The sequence below is a fragment of the Miscanthus floridulus genome, chromosome 7 (genome assembly GCF_019320115.1).
Source record: "Miscanthus floridulus cultivar M001 chromosome 7, ASM1932011v1, whole genome shotgun sequence".
Taxonomy (NCBI): Eukaryota; Viridiplantae; Streptophyta; class Magnoliopsida; order Poales; family Poaceae; genus Miscanthus; species Miscanthus floridulus.
This window is the reverse complement of record NC_089586.1, coordinates 13,148,362-13,163,551: the sequence shown is the minus strand read 5'-3', so window position 1 is coordinate 13,163,551 and position 15,190 is coordinate 13,148,362. Positions and strand designations below refer to the sequence as shown.

General features: G+C 45.4%; 1 protein-coding gene and 1 long non-coding RNA gene across 4 annotated transcripts; one reads left to right on the top strand and one right to left on the bottom strand.

Moving 5' to 3' along the window:
* Positions 1–4,285: 4,285 nt before the first annotated feature.
* LOC136462604 (uncharacterized) lies at positions 4,286–7,204 on the top strand. 3 transcript variants are annotated; one of them, XR_010760766.1, is made up of 6 exons: positions 4,286–4,888; positions 4,988–5,092; positions 5,963–6,051; positions 6,165–6,230; positions 6,318–6,478; positions 6,942–7,204. It is a non-coding gene; the product is annotated as an uncharacterized lncRNA (long non-coding RNA). The 3 variants fall into 3 exon arrangements; XR_010760767.1 differs by having other exon boundaries at positions 6,151–6,230; XR_010760768.1 differs by having other exon boundaries at positions 6,147–6,230.
* Positions 7,205–9,733: 2,529 nt separating this feature from the next.
* On the bottom strand, positions 9,734–13,587 carry LOC136462603 (uncharacterized). Its single transcript, XM_066461684.1, has 3 exons — positions 13,299–13,587; positions 11,349–11,575; positions 9,734–10,447 (listed from the first exon to the last, which is right to left on the bottom strand). Exons 1-3 carry the CDS (start codon positions 13,567–13,569, stop codon positions 9,857–9,859), a joined length of 1,089 nt encoding a protein of 362 aa, XP_066317781.1. The 5' UTR covers positions 13,570–13,587; the 3' UTR covers positions 9,734–9,856.
* Between the last annotated feature and the right edge of the window lie 1,603 nt (positions 13,588–15,190).

Here is a 15,190-nt window from a genome sequence, read left to right as displayed (position 1 = left end):
GTGCCCTACTTCTGAATTCCCTAGTACATACCTGCTGTTGGTTGAATAAATAGCAGATGGGCTTCCTAGTTGGTTTCATCAATATGGCAGGAAGGACTAACATGATCGATTCGTTTCTGTCTTATCAGACATCCCAGTTTATCTACTGATAGCTATGAATGCGCCTAAATGGGTGATCAAAGCAATTGATAAAATCAGAAGATCCTTTATAGAACCAACAGTTATTGCATCGGTAAAGCTTAACACAATGTTTAGTAGCGAGCCAATGCAACAATTATTAATAGAACGGATACTATATAACATGAGTGATTATTTATTGAGATATATCATCGTTTAAACATCCAATTGTTGCATTACACTGATGGAACCAACTCTATCTGTTACTCTCAACTCTCAAGCCACTCGATCAGATGCATGCATGCATCAGTTGTTGATCTTGGCTGCACTTGGTGCAAAGGCACCGAGGTTCTTGGTGCAGTCAGCCACACACGCCTCGGCATCCCCAGCCATGGCTGAAATCCAACATTAATTCACTGCAAGCGCCAAGCAGTCAGATCGATTTCATTCATTCAGAAGAAGAAGATTATCGAACTTTATGCATGCATGTCAGTCAGATTGTCAAGAAGCAGGAAAGGAAGCTTTCTAGTATAGAAGGCTAGCTGGCCTCACCGTCAGCGATCTCCATGGAGCCGCAGAAGCCCATGAGGCAGATGTCGCGGCAGTCGGCGGGGACCGTATTTTCGCCGGAGCCGGCGGCAGCATCCGGTTGACGCAGTCCTGAAAGCAGTTGGCGTTGCAGGGGTAGCGGCCGGTGGTCTTCCTACATTCGGTGTAGCAGTTCCGGTAGCAGCGGCAGAACTTGGACAGGCCCGCCACCTGCTGCTGCTGGGCTGACAGCAGCAGCAACATGAGCACGCAACACGCAGCGATGCCAACCCTGCTCTCCATTCTTCTCTCTCTTCTCCGGCCAAGCGCTGCATGCATATGCATGCATCATATTATTATTATATGTAATAACCAGAGAAGAATTATTATAGTTCAGAAGAATTCAGAGATATGAATGGATTAAGCAGTAAGACCTCTTGTTAAATCGGATCTTGTGCAAAAAAAAAAAAACTAATATATGCATATAATGGGAAGAATTCTACATTGACGATGAAATGTGGATACCCCTGCTTCAGCTGAAGGAACTGAAGAAGCGATGAGCTAGACTGCTAGAGAGGTAGCTAGCCTGTGTTCGTGCTGCATGTCGCCCCTCGATAGTGTGCGTATATATAGGCCGAGTCTGAGAGAGGAGCTGATGAGACGTGTGTGATTCTACCACTCGTTTTGTTTGTGTGTGTTCACCTGATCTGAACCATGAATTCCTGCACACAAACATAAAATATTTTGCGCCAGAAGAAGTTTGCGCCAAGATTAGTAGGTAAACTGAATTTGTCGGTGTGTGCATCTCCAGAACCAGAAGTAGCTGTTCGTCGTATCCATTTCCTATGGATCGACGGTTACATGCATGCACGCAGAGATCAAACTCATGACTGTGCAATGGCATGCCTATATGCATATGGCAGCTTCAGAGAATGAATATATGAATGAAACTTGTCTGTGAAAAGATGTCGAGATGGTGTGGACTGCACGGCATCCGTGCACAAAAGAAGAATGCTAGCAGCGTTTGCGCAAGCGCAAGCTTATTGTTCAGCTTTAATTTGCTTGTGTCCATGTGCACTACTTACTTAGAGTAGCTAGAGACCTAGGATGCTAGACTAGAGATGCTTATATGTTAATGGCAACTTAGTAACTCATTTTCTGCTGGACATGCATGCAGGGCTAATTTTATTACTCTCTCCGTCCCAAAATAAATGATGTTATGTGTTTGTCCTAAATCAAACTTTTTAAGTTTGACCAAATTTATAAAAAAAACTACTAATGTTTATGATATCAAATAAGTATTGTTAGATTTATTATGAAATATATTTTCATATTCTGGTGTCATAAATATCGATATTTTTTCCTATAAATTTAGTCGAACTTGAAATAGTTTAACTTAGAACAAACTTAAAACATCACTTATTTTGGGACGGATGGAGTACTGCAATCTGCAGCAATGTTTGATCTTGCGTAAAACTTAACAGATTTTCTCAAGGTGAATGACAAACTTCTTGATTGTTATATGTGGACAGACATGGTAGTTCCGGACTCCGGTTCAGGTTTCATCAGAAACAGAAAAAAAAAGGAAAGATTAGATACAGATTAATTGGAGGAGAGGAAGGCAATTGACTCTCCACCAGATTGCGAGACTCCGTTTCCTTGTCTGGTGTATTAGTGTATACATGCATGGATTTGTATGTACACCTCGAATTGCTTTGGTACACATAAACGAATTTCTAGTCACAATAATGTGAAAAGACTTGGTAATCGTGTGAGTACATAGATCCAGAAAGGAGCGGTTCTCTCTTTGTCTGTCTAGTAAGAGCCGCTGCAAAGTGCAAACATGGTACATAGATCCAGACAGTAGTGTTAATGATGTTTTCTTCGCTCTTCTTTTTTTGTATTTGTTTCTTAAAAGTATACATCAGGATATCAGGTTGAAGCATGTGAGAAGTCATGATGTTTGTAACTACCACATGGTCATGATGTAGCATTGCTTATATGTTTGTAACTACAGAAAGATCATTGTTTTTCTTTTGAGAGAAACACCAGAGGAATGACGCTCCACCTGAATGATTTACCATTGATTTCGGCTAGCCGGTAGTGGAAGGTGCATGGCACCTACAGAGTTTTTGAAGGCAGGCCCCACATAGAGGTTACATCAGGGAGGGGTGAGGGCGTGAGGCGTAATTCATTATTACAAACATATTACACCAAGAATCAGAGACCCATTTGTCTTCATTTCTTAGCCGGCAGCTCCACAGACGACAATTCTCTTTGCATGCCACCAGTAACCGTGCTAACTTGGGGGATTGGTGACGGGGGAGACCACTTGATGTCTATGTTTCCAAATTTGTCAGCAGCAGAGGAGCATCATAGTTGAGAAGTGTTTCTCAGGAACGTGGTCTGGGCGATGCAAGCTCAAGAGTTCGGCGACCGGCGGGAAGTTCTGACCCCAGCCAATGTGTGCCCAAAAGGACCGACATCCTCCGGCGAGCCATTGCAGAGCTCGCAAGTGTCCCATTCTACAAGATTCTACAACGTTCTTGATTCGGCTCAGATGTACAGAGCCTCTACAAGAACGGGATAGATCAGCAAAGTCTTCGAGTCGCCGTCGTCCGTCGAGAGTGAAGTTTTTTTGGCTGGCTGCTCCTTCAGGATGGCATTCAAACCAAGGTTAATCACCTTCAGCCTCGAAGCAGCAATGCCTTGAGTGGGGCCAGGAGGTCAGGATAGTAGGTTCGAACATCGTCTGCAGGGGGCACAGCTCATCCTGTGTCTTTCTTTCTCGGTTCCTTTTGTCCTTTTTTTTTTTGAATTATTGGATAGTACAACATAGACGTTCACAACACGCACGTACAATTGCCACGTATACAAACCCTACCAGCAATGCCTCGAGTCGGGCCAGGGATCAGGATGGCTTCTGTTTTTTCCTTTTTTTTTTCCGTCGAGATGGCTTCTTTTATTCCTTTTCCCCTGTTTCTAGTTTTTTCCTTCCAATTATTTCCTTTCTCTCTATTACATCTATTTCAAAATGTTCCCACATCACCCATTTGTTACTTATTTTTTTCCATTTAAAATTGAGGCAATAGAGGGATAACATTGTCTCTTTTATTTATTTTTTCTTTCTTCCTATTTTTAGATTTAAAATTTCACTTATTGTTTCTTCTTGGTCTCTTTTTGTTATTTCTATTTTAGATGCCCCGTTATCATACCCCAAATTAATTTTTTTAGTTCCATGATTTTTATATTTTCAGTTTCATTTCTTCATATTTTGGTTTTTTTATTTTGCTTTATTTCTTCTATTTTAATGCTCTAAAAATATTGATGCTATAATATTTTTATGAACTCACTCAGAACATTTTCACATTGCATAGAATGCTAGAAAATATTTTCTCCTAACAATTTTGATAACGTTTTTCCTCCTAACATAAACCATATTCTTTCCTTCGACTTGGAACATATTTCTCCTCACTGCAACCACTGAGTTCAAACTATTTTCCCTTAACCTAGAACAATTTTCTCCCGAAGCATAAACAAAAGTCTCTCTTAATATAAATATATCATCGCCTTAAATTCTTCTACAAAATGTCACCGAGTAACCCCAATATACATTCAGTTAGGGGTTTGAAATTTTTTACAGTAACCAACACAATGCTGTAACTGGAAACTAATACTGATTCTTGGTTTTGAAAACTGATTTGTTTTCACATTGGGGCTCACGTGACATTCAAACACAGGCTTGATTCTGCCACGCTAGCTAATATAAACCATGGGCCTCGGCCCAGCAACAGGGAGGTCCAGTGTTTGGTTCGGACTTCGGCCCGGCCCGGGACCGAGCCGTCCCCACAAATCAGGCGGACGAACTCGTGCCGCTTCCTCGCGAGCTCGGGAGACAACTCTGCAGCGGCGGCGGGCACGAAGAGAGAGGCGAGGCGCAAGGAGCGCGGGACAGCTGATGGGCGGCACCTGCGAGGTTGGCGGAGCTGACGAGGTCAAGTCGCAGGCAAGCTCGGCAAGTCCGGCGAGGTCGGGGCATGCGATGCAAGCTCGGGGCCGGAAGGAGTGACCCGTTCGAGCAGGCGGGCGAGCACCGAGCAGCAGCCACGACCGAGCGCGCAGCCAAGGAGCCGCATCGGGCCAGCCGGCCAGCAGCTGCCTTGGGCCCGCGGCAAGGACGGTCGAGCAAGCAGCATTCCCCAGGGGAGCGCGGCGGCGGCCGAGCAGGCGAGCAGACGCTGAGGTAAACGTGTTCGGGCAGCTTGCTTTGCTGGTATCAAAGCCTACAGCGGCACAGGTAGAAGCCGTGCTGAGTTGCTTGCTTGTTGTAATGTGGGCGCAGGTTGCCTTCCTTGCACGGCGGGCGGCGAGCGCACGGCATGCGGGCGTAGTGATAGCGTTGGTAGATGCTTACAACATGCTTGACGAAATGCCTGAAAGAGCACAGGTTATTATCCCATCCATTCCTAAACCTTCAAGGCTCCAACCAAAGAGCAAACAAAGATGGATCATCCCATTACAGAAAAAAAAACATAATGGGACCATCCATATTCCCATCCCGCTTCATCCCTGAACCAAACACGAACTGACTTAAACTGGGTTTGGTTGCTTAAGCAACCTATACCTCTGTCCCCTTCAATGGCCTTGCTGGCTGGCCGGAATGGCCAACAGCGTCACCATGCTATAACACTGAACCAAGCCACCCACCCGCACCAGCATGAGTCACACCACGCCCCTGACACGCCCGAGTTGTTACTAAATATTGTTTAAACTGAGGGTTAAAAATAAAATGTTCCATGTGTGGGGTAGGTATATTTGGGGTGGGTTCCTGGAAACTTAGGCGGATGACATAAACATTTTAGAATGTTCTGCTTTAGATGGTGGTGTAAGAAACTTTGACCAGTGTATGCTTAACCTAACAAGTTTTTTTTAAGGAAAAGCAGTCCATAGTAGGTCTCGGTACTGAAAAACATCATAAAAAGACCTCTCTCTATAGCAATTGCATTAAAAATTAGATAATAGTTAGAAACATAGATCGACAGGGGTACGGTCTCTGGCTCTCTGCCATCCTATTTCTAAAAGAAATGACTTTGCTAGACAACTCTGCTCTCTGGCACAAAGCTAACTGCTAACATCTACGAAGCTTCTGCTAAGGTGCTGTCAGTGGTTTATATATGGGCCAACTGGATTGGCAAGTTGCAGTTTATATACATATCCCCACTAAAATATGGCAAAGTTGGAACTTGCCAAGTCAGTTCCTCTCCCTTGCGCATTTGGAGCTACTCTGTATGACTGTATATGCATCCTTGCTGGGCAGGAGTTTGACCACGAAGGAGAGAAGCCCAGCAACACTGCTCCGAGAAGAGATCCATGTCATCAGTAGTCTCCTGCCAATTGGTCTAGCCAGTAAGCCTCATGCATTGAACTTTCTGATCTACTTTCTCCTCATATTTGTAAAGATTAGACGCGTCGTTGCTTGCTTGGTTGCTTACATCCGTCAGATAGCTGTTTCTCATCAGCCCGAAGATTAAAGTATAATCGAGGCCAGCTAATCTCCGTCGCAGATCAACCTTGCAGTCCATCCCGTAAGCTGACCAACCTTGCAAATTCAGTTCGGCTTTTTAACCTTCCTTTCGCATTTGCTAGCAATCTGAGATTTTTTTTTTACGAAGTGACAGGTGAGTGATTACTTATCCGTAGTCACCAGATCGGGGCCCATGTAAAGGATCATCGTTGCAGCCGATTGAAACAGGTCTTGTGGAATTTGCACACGATTGGTGATGGCAAAAGACAGGAAGGGCAGCGGAAACTGATTATATGCAGTGACAAAAAGGTAATAGAACCAGACATCAACAAACATCAGACTGAAGTGCCTTGTGTGTTATGTATGCATGTTTTAATATTAGCCTGGTCTAATCTGAACACATAGTAAACAAAGTAATACATAAGTTGCATTTTCACATCCACTAATTTGCATTTTTTCCATTACAGTTTCTGCATTGTTTCCTTACAAACAACATGAACATTTTGTGAAATAATAATGAATATCTCTATTGTAACAAATTGCAGTGACAGTTCAAATTTTATTCTTCATGTTCACTATCCCTTACCGACTCAGTGAGGAAGTATCCGTTTAAACTATGATTCAAGGATGATTGCACTCTTTCTAGGAAAGAATATGTGAAAAAAATATTTGCTGCAACAACTGGCTTGTCATAACTATACATCTAATTAGCATTAAAATGTGACCACAAGATATACATTTCTAATGTTCATTAAATCTACTATTTGTCCAGCACACAGGATTGCAAAAATCTTCAGAGTCAAGTCAATATGACCATAAGCTACATAAAAGCGGCTGTTGAGGCCATTACGTCATGCGGGCGTAGTGATAGCTTTGGCTGGTGCTTACAATGTGCTCGACGAAATGCTGTGATGGAGAAATACTGTGATGGAGAAATGGTGTACTGAACTTTTGTGCATGCGTGTCATGGTCTTGGCCTCTATCTCTGGTTTGCCAGATAGTATTAGCAACATGAAGAATCTCCGGTGCCTTAAAGTCTTGGGTTCTTGCTATTTCAAGAGCATTCCTGCAGCATTATGTAGCCTCTATAATCTGGAGCTATTATGTGCTAGGAAATCCAGATTTGCTGGAGTACCTAGAGGCTTTAGTAACCTTATCAATCTACAAAAGTTTAAATTGAAATATCTTGGCATTGATGCTGCAATGGGGAATGGAAAGGGCATTAGGTTGCTAAAGAATTTTAATCTAATCACTGGAGTTATGTCTATACATAATCTTTGTGAAATAAGCAAGGATGAGGCAGCAGAAATTGAACTTATGAAGGACTATATTTCTAGTCTGCATCTGGTTGGTCTAAACAGACATGGGATAAGCCGGGACCTCCAAAGCACAATGAGATAGAAGTGTTTGAAGCATTACACCCTCCCACCAATATCAAATCTGTGCACCTCTATTGTTATCCAGGTGAATACCTTCCAAGCTGGTTTCGTGGTTCTGACCCTACCGTGTTGTCATCGTTAACAGAGACATCGTTTGAAAACTGCCGGAGGTTATCAAGCCTTGAACTGTTTCTGGACCCAGCTTATATGCCTGCCATCAAGAAAATGAGGGTTGGTAGTTGTGTAAGTTTGGAGTCTGTACCAATAGAAAGGTTTGGGAATTTGCATTCCCTTGAAGCACTGCACGTGTCGAAGCGTCCAAAGATGAACTCACGGCGTCTGCTGGCCCCGTCCCTAAAGACGCTTCATTTGCATGATTCTGGGAGTTTTGGAGATGATATTGATTGCATTTTCCGTACCACCTTTATTTTATCAAGCAGTCATCGGGCATCTTTTACATTTATTAGATAATCTGAACCAATATCCACTAGCGCTTCACATGGCAGCGTTGAAGAAAAGTTCCCGCTACTCACCTTCCAGCCATTCGATCCTGCTTCCAGCTAGAGACTCTTCGTCATGGGAGTTTTTCTTGTCTGGAGAAACTGGCCATTGAGTCCTGCCCACGTCTAAAATGGCAAAGTGAAATGGTGTTACCATCGTCCCTCCAAGAGCTCACCCTTACGGATTGTGGGGATTTGTCTGCCTGGTTTCCTAGGTGCCTGGAGAAGTTCACATCCCTCAAATCACTGAAGATGGATAAATGCAAACACATAGAGTACATTCCACGTGGCCTGTGGATCAGTAATCTCAAATCACTCCAGGAATTAAAGATTACGAATTGTGAAGACCTTGTATCAATTGGTGCATCAGAAGGGATTGCACACATACCAAAAGTGTGGATTGAAAACTGTACAAAGTTGGAGGAGGTGCAGCAGCCGCTGAGGAGAGGCTATTCATGGTAGTAGGCATGACACTTATTGATGTAAAATTATGATCCAAAAGGTAGCCATAGGACACTTGCGGATTAAACCTCTGTATATATGTATCATGTTTTCTTTGTACATGATTATATCTTTTTTTTTTCTCGAATGCGCAGGAGAGCTGCGTATCGTTGCATTAAGAGAGGAAAAAACGGACCCGTACAAGAAGCCTCCCCCCACTCCGGCCTGAGCTGTGGGGGTGCTAAGATACAACAAGGCCTAGATCACTAAAAAACTTTGTGCAGTTCCTTTTTGCTCTTTTCTTATATATATCAATACAGTACTGGAATACACCAAACCCCATAAGCCTTTTTGCTAGTACAGAACATCAACATAGATGAACAACTAATTCTCCAAATCTAGGGAATCCAATACAATGACAGAATGCAGCTGAGCCCTGGAAGACTTCAAATTCTGATACCTTTTGGTGCTGTTCGTGGTGAGTCTTGCCTGGCATGCCATTGCTGCTCGTGTGATTTTCTTATCTTCCACGGAACGACCATGGTTAGCTGACACGCTCTTTTTTGGCAGCACAGACAAAGTGAACTAGAGCTAGTGGAGAAGGAGAAGCTCTTCTTCCTCCAACCACCAGCAGCAGCTAGCAGCTCTAGCTATTGGTGGCGAGGGCATGAACAACTTGATGATGAAGAGCTGCCTGCTCTCTACATACAAGGAGTCTTGTGCCGGCAGGGTTTGGTGTTGGGTGGTGCCTGTTGATCGATTGCCTCTGCGCCATCCGTCCATAGCTTGAATTAGCCATTGTTGGTGATCTTGGATTGCTGGATCCATGATTCGTAGTCAAAGTCATCGAGAGCGCCCTAATGGGTTTTCTGATGAAGGTGGAGGGCTGCTGCTCCCAATAAGGAGAGGCAGATGAAGCCATAATGAAATGTTTTGGGTGACTGATGATGGATGATTGATTTTGATTGGTTGATGAGAATTAAGGTGAATGGAGTTGTCTTGTGAAGAAATGAGCATGCCAATTAATTGCCAAGTGAGACCAGACCCCCTACTTTGATAATAATGGAATCAACTTAAGCAACGTCCGGCTGCTTGCTAATGGCTGCTCAATTTGTCAGCCATGTACGGCATGTCACTACACCCGCATGCGAGCTGTTGCTTCCTCAAAAGCAAGCAAGTCGGCAAACAGAAGAAACCAATCACAATGAAATTGCAGAAAGCACATAAAATTGTTAACAGCTCTAGTCAAGAGAAGGCACCATCATATCCCCCGATATCATTCATTACTTAGTAGTACCAATTAAGTCTACTCCAGAAGCTACAAATAAAGTAGCAACTTAATGTGTTTCTTAAACATGTCATAATTATTAGTATCCAATAAGCAACCAATAGATAGTAACACCCAATGTGCAGAAGCCAAGGCGCAGAGTGCCATCGCTCACACCATCTCTCTGAGGCTTGAAAAGCATTCGCCAACCAGCAACAATGTGATCACCTTGCAATGCCTTCGCACAAACCTTGAGCCGCTCCACAAGACGTTCAACAGATACAACAGAACGAGCAAGCGTGATATTTCTTCCATGACCAACAACAGACACTTTATCGTCGCCAGAATCAAGCAAGATGACTTCCGCACAACTTATGCTGGTGGTACTAGCAGTAAACTTTGCACGGAAACCACTTGGCCATTCCCCACTGGTGATTCGCAAAGCGATTGTTGCCTCGACCGAAAAAGACATAGAGCCAAGTGCAAACTCCAGTGTGCTAAGCCTGCTATGGTACTCCCTTGTAAGGTGGTGTGAGTGAGCGCCCTCATAGTTGATGTAGGTTTTGGCTAGAAAACTCAAGCATTCATCCTTCGATTCAGTAGCGCCCTTAACTTTCAGATTAACCTCAAAGGTCGCAGGGTCAGACAACATAACAGCACGCGATGGACCCGTCAGTTTCAAATATGGAACCTATATGCAGCACCATTAAACAAATACTAAGTAAACTGAAGTGAAACAAGAGGTTATCAGCGTATAATAATAAACAGTATAGAACAACAAAAAACCAGCATTATCAACACAAAGTGCACAACAGAAAAAACTACATAAAAGTATTTGTTCCATGCATTATTGACAAACAAAAAGACAGCATAATTTTCTGTGTGCATATAGTCATGCATGTACCGTTCATGAGCTGTACATTTAGGAAATTTGATTTCTAGCAAACAAGGTTCAAACATTTTCAAGATAGAACTCAGAAATTAGCGCCAGAAACTATGAGCCACATTTAAAAATTAGACTCAGACATGCCACATTAGTTTACAACAGTAGGAGGGATGGAGGGGAGTGAGCAAGGGTCAAGTACAAGTTTGTAGGGGAACTTCCTAGCTAGGGGCTTGCCATATAGCTGACACAACGTGCATGTGCTCCCTATATTATGGAACTCCAAATGTGTCGAGAGATTAAGTGTGCCAGTTTGATTAGTAAGTAGTTATTTGCTTCTCTTATTATTACCAAACCCACAAACATATAACCGGCCAAGAGATTGCAGATAGAGAAATTCACAGTGTGTACTACGCAATAAGTTCTAAAAAATAAATGGATTGCCACGTATAACACGCTCCGTCCTCTTCATGTCAAATAAGCTGGCCCTTGACGGAACTTGACGGAACTAATTGGATTAATAGGGTAGTTCAGTGTAGGGGAACCACAGACATAGAAACATCCTGGAGGCACACACGCCGTTGTGGTAACAGACAACACTTTGGGCAGACAGGAAAGTTGATGGGGGAAAAATCACTGCTTCATCAAGCAGCAAAGCAAGAAGCAACAATCATGACACTGATGGCTAGTAATAAGAAATAATACAAACCTCTTGTGTAAGAATTTGGCAGTTATCTCTCGAGCGATCAAAGATCATATTGCGATTTTGATCAGAGCAGTCTCGTATGGCAACCATCCCAAACACATGGAGGGGCCACTCTAAGCCGCCCCTTATGCGTGCGACTTTGACTGAAAAGATCTGCAGCGTAGTCGGTTGGCTAGCCCATTGCGGCCATTTAGGCTTCTTGAACGTGAAACGCTTGTTAGGGATCTTTGCTGCAAGTGGATTTAAACCAAGGGTTAAGAAGCAGCGGCAATACTTAACAACACATAAATATGGTATCTCAGCTATTTATTGGTCAAGCAAGGTCTGATAGACCCTAGGTAGCACATATACAGGGAATGACTGGATCCTTTACACAAACTTGAAATGTATCCAGAAGCAAGCAAGGAAATCCTTGCCAACTGCAAACTGAGTCGAGGGATGGAACCAAGCATCCATATTACTTGCTATAAGCTTGCTGGGCAAGAGCACCTAGCTAGCCAAATGGACGAAAATACGTACCAGTCCCCAGTCAGTAAGACTATGGGCGATGGGCCTGTTTGGATCCACATGGCTAGTTACTAGTTGTAGCTAAGAATTAGCCCAAATTAGCTATGGTTGGGTAGCTAGTTGGCTAACAACTAACTGAAGACATGGCTAAAAATCAGTCCACATATTAGCCATTTAGCCCTCTTGTTTCGATGCACTATAGCTAATTTTGGCTAATTTTTACCTAGCTAGCAATTAGCTCTTGTATCCATAGTTTTTAAGGCGTCGCTACGCCTTGTCGTCCGGGCGTTTTTTGAACCATGGCGTCGGGCTCGCCATGGCATCCTCGCGTATGGTGTCGCCTTGCACCCCAAGTCATCGCCAAACGGCGTCGACTTGCTCTAGGCGGACACCGCGCGCGCGCGAGCGCAGGAGGAAAACCGCGCGTGGGGGTGGGAAGCCTGGGATTGCGCATAGGAAAGGCGGGGAAAATGCAGCGCGTTGCGCGGGGGGGGGGGGGGGGGGGGGGGGGGGGGGGGGAAGAGCGGAGCGTTGCGTGCGCGCAGGAAACAGAGGCGCGAGCATGCGAGAAAGAGGGAGCAGCGTGCGCATACCTCCCGCCAAAGACGCATCCATCTGACTCACGCCAGTTGAGGGAGGGAAAGAGAGAAGAGCGCGGCGGCTCACCTGAAATCCGCGACCCACGTCCCATCCGCTTCCATGACTTCCGCCCCGTCCACGACCGAGACTCCTGCCCCATCCGTGGCCGTGACTCCCGCCCCATCTACGACTGTCTCCGGGACTTCTCCGCCGCCTCCTCCATCATCGGCTCCACTCTGCGGGTATGCCCTCCCCTCTTGGCCTCTCCTTACTTTGTTCTTCCTCCAATCCTCCATCCCTCTTTCCACTGCGGCTCTGCTCTGCTCCTTTCTGTTATTTGTGGTGCTATGTAGAAACAAATAGCTCATAGCTGTGCTCCTTTCTGCTAGTATATGCCCCTGTCGTTGCCTAATTGGTTAATTGGTGTGAATATGTGCTTGTCTGTCTAAACTTTGCTGCATAAGAGATGGACAGATGGTTAATTTATTTATCTGTCAGTGTGATATGTGCCTCTCTGATTGTGAGGATCACTGCTACATGGGCTCTAGAATTGGCAGCAGAAAGGCATGTATAAGTGTATGTTTGTGCTGTCCTATGGAAGGTTGGAGTATGTGTATGGTGTCGCCTCGCCGTGCGCCTAACTCGCCTAGGTGTCTGGAAGGGGGTGGAGTGCCGCACCTCGCCTTACCGCCTTAAAAACTATGCTTGTATCAAAGAGGCCTTATATGTTATTAAACCATCGAGGCGATAGTACCAATTTTCAAATTAAGGACAGGTTCCAGTTTACAAATTAAGGACAGGTTCCAATTTATACAAATTAAAGATAGGTTCCATGGATCTGATCTGATCGGAGAGAGAATAACTCACTGGTGTCTTCGAAGCAACCGTAGACGTCGGAAAATAGCCTGTTCCAGGTATCCCTAAACTCTCTAGCGTCGGCTTCGTTGTCATCAGCCTCAGAGAGGTAGAAGTAATCTTGCTCTTCTTCTGCCCGCGCCGCCTTTTCCGCCGCGTGAAGCGCCACCAGCTCATTCTTCGCTTCCGCCCCCAAACGCGCCATCCCATCCTCTTTCGGCGAAGGAGTAGGCCCACCGTTGGCGGCGACGACCGCTTGGATGGAGGGCGTCTCGATCCCCATCACCGACGCCGATCGAATTCCTCGCCCCGCGGATCGATTGAATTCCTCTTTATGCGTGTGGTGCTCGGCTTGCCCTTACATCCCACCGGCTAGCAGGCCCATGCCCAGGCCCAGGCCCAACTCGACCTGTTTTCCGACCAGGCCCAACAATATTGCTGCGGGAGGCCTTTTTCTCCCCCTCTAATCTAAAACAAACAAATTGAGAAGCATTTGCTCAAAAAAAAATTGAGAAGCATGAAAAAAAAAATATTTGCACTCAGATTCTTTTATAATGCATTATTGTTTTAGAATAATTTGTATTGACCATATATATGTCTGTATGCAGTGCACATGTGCTCTAAAACTAGAAGTGTAAATGGCACCGATATTTTCTAACGGACCGAAGAATGTTGGACACTACTACAAAAATGATTTTGCAAGAAACTGCCCAAACATTAACGTAGACGGTCACAAAACGCAACCGTCTCATAAAGTACGCGAGGACTTTTGGAGGCGGTCCTTTTATTTACGGAGATGTTTAGAATTGCCCGTCTCGCAAAATGGATTTACAGAGACGGACATTTCATTTACGTAGACTGATGAAAATATATATAAGAGTGAGTAGAGGCAGCTTATAGAAATAGAACTGCCATCCAATACTTTTAGCCTAACACAACTCAATCTGTATGTGCACCGGATTAGGACTCTACACTCTATGAACACCGTAGAAGGCAAAGCCTTTAGTGAAAATATCTACAAATTGCAATGAAGTGGACACATGAAGAACACAAAACCTCACCAAGACCAACACGCTCATGATGATTAAAACGAAGATCGAGGCCATGAAATTATATATTATACCCATTAAACTACACAAAACTAGATAAATAAACCCTTTTGCTTAGATGGCGTTCCAAGTTGGTTAGCTTCGACACCATGGCACCTTGGCCCGCCTGTCAGCCCCGTTGGCTTTGTCATCACCAACGCTCGGTGGGCCAGCCTGTCAGCCCCCTTCGCTGCGTCCGCGTGCGCGCTCGGCAACTGCCGCCATTCCAAGAGCGTGAAAGCACGTGGTGCCCTGTCCGCGCGCGACGAGCGCCTCGCCGACCCCGAGTTCGTCAAGAACCACGGCCGCCGCCTCCTCCACAGCCGCTGCCGCCAGTTCCCTTCCCCTACCTCGCCTTCTCCCTTGCTCAGTGCGTGCCCCCGGGACGCGAGGGCGTAGCAGCGTTGCCCCACCGAGGCGCGACCACCATCTGCCCAACTGCGCCACGACGGGAGGCCTCGCGCAGAGGATTCGGGTAGGACGGAGGGGAACGGGGAGAGGAAGAAGGAGGACGAAAGAGTCCGGGCGGCTGGAGACGAGGTCGGCGAGTGGGACGGCGCGGGAGTAGAAGGCGCGGCCGATGCTGCTGCTTGCTGGTGTGGTGATGCGGATGGTCTTGTAGTAGAAGGCGTGCCCCCGGAAGGCAATCCTGGGCTGCGGCGTGTCTGAGGGCGAGGTGAAGTTGTATGTGAAGGAGAAGGGATCGGCAGGGTAGCGATAGCGACAACGGTGTCTCTGGAGATCCCCATGACTTCAGTTTAGCCGCGGAGGATGATGGAGCAAACGGGGACTGTTCACGGGGGTGTTGTTGACCTC

Excerpts from the sequence above, each read along its gene's own strand:
- LOC136462603 (XM_066461684.1), bottom strand. The coding sequence starts at position 13,569 with ATGGGGATCGAGACGCCCTCCATCCAAGCGGTCGTCGCCGCCAACGGT. Across the intron at positions 11,576-13,298 it reads CGGTTGCTTCGAAGACACCA|CAAAGATCCCTAACAAGCGT; the intron begins GTGAGTTATTCT and ends ATCCACTTGCAG. Across the intron at positions 10,448-11,348 it reads GCCAAATTCTTACACAAGAG|GTTCCATATTTGAAACTGAC; the intron begins GTTTGTATTATT and ends TGCTGCATATAG.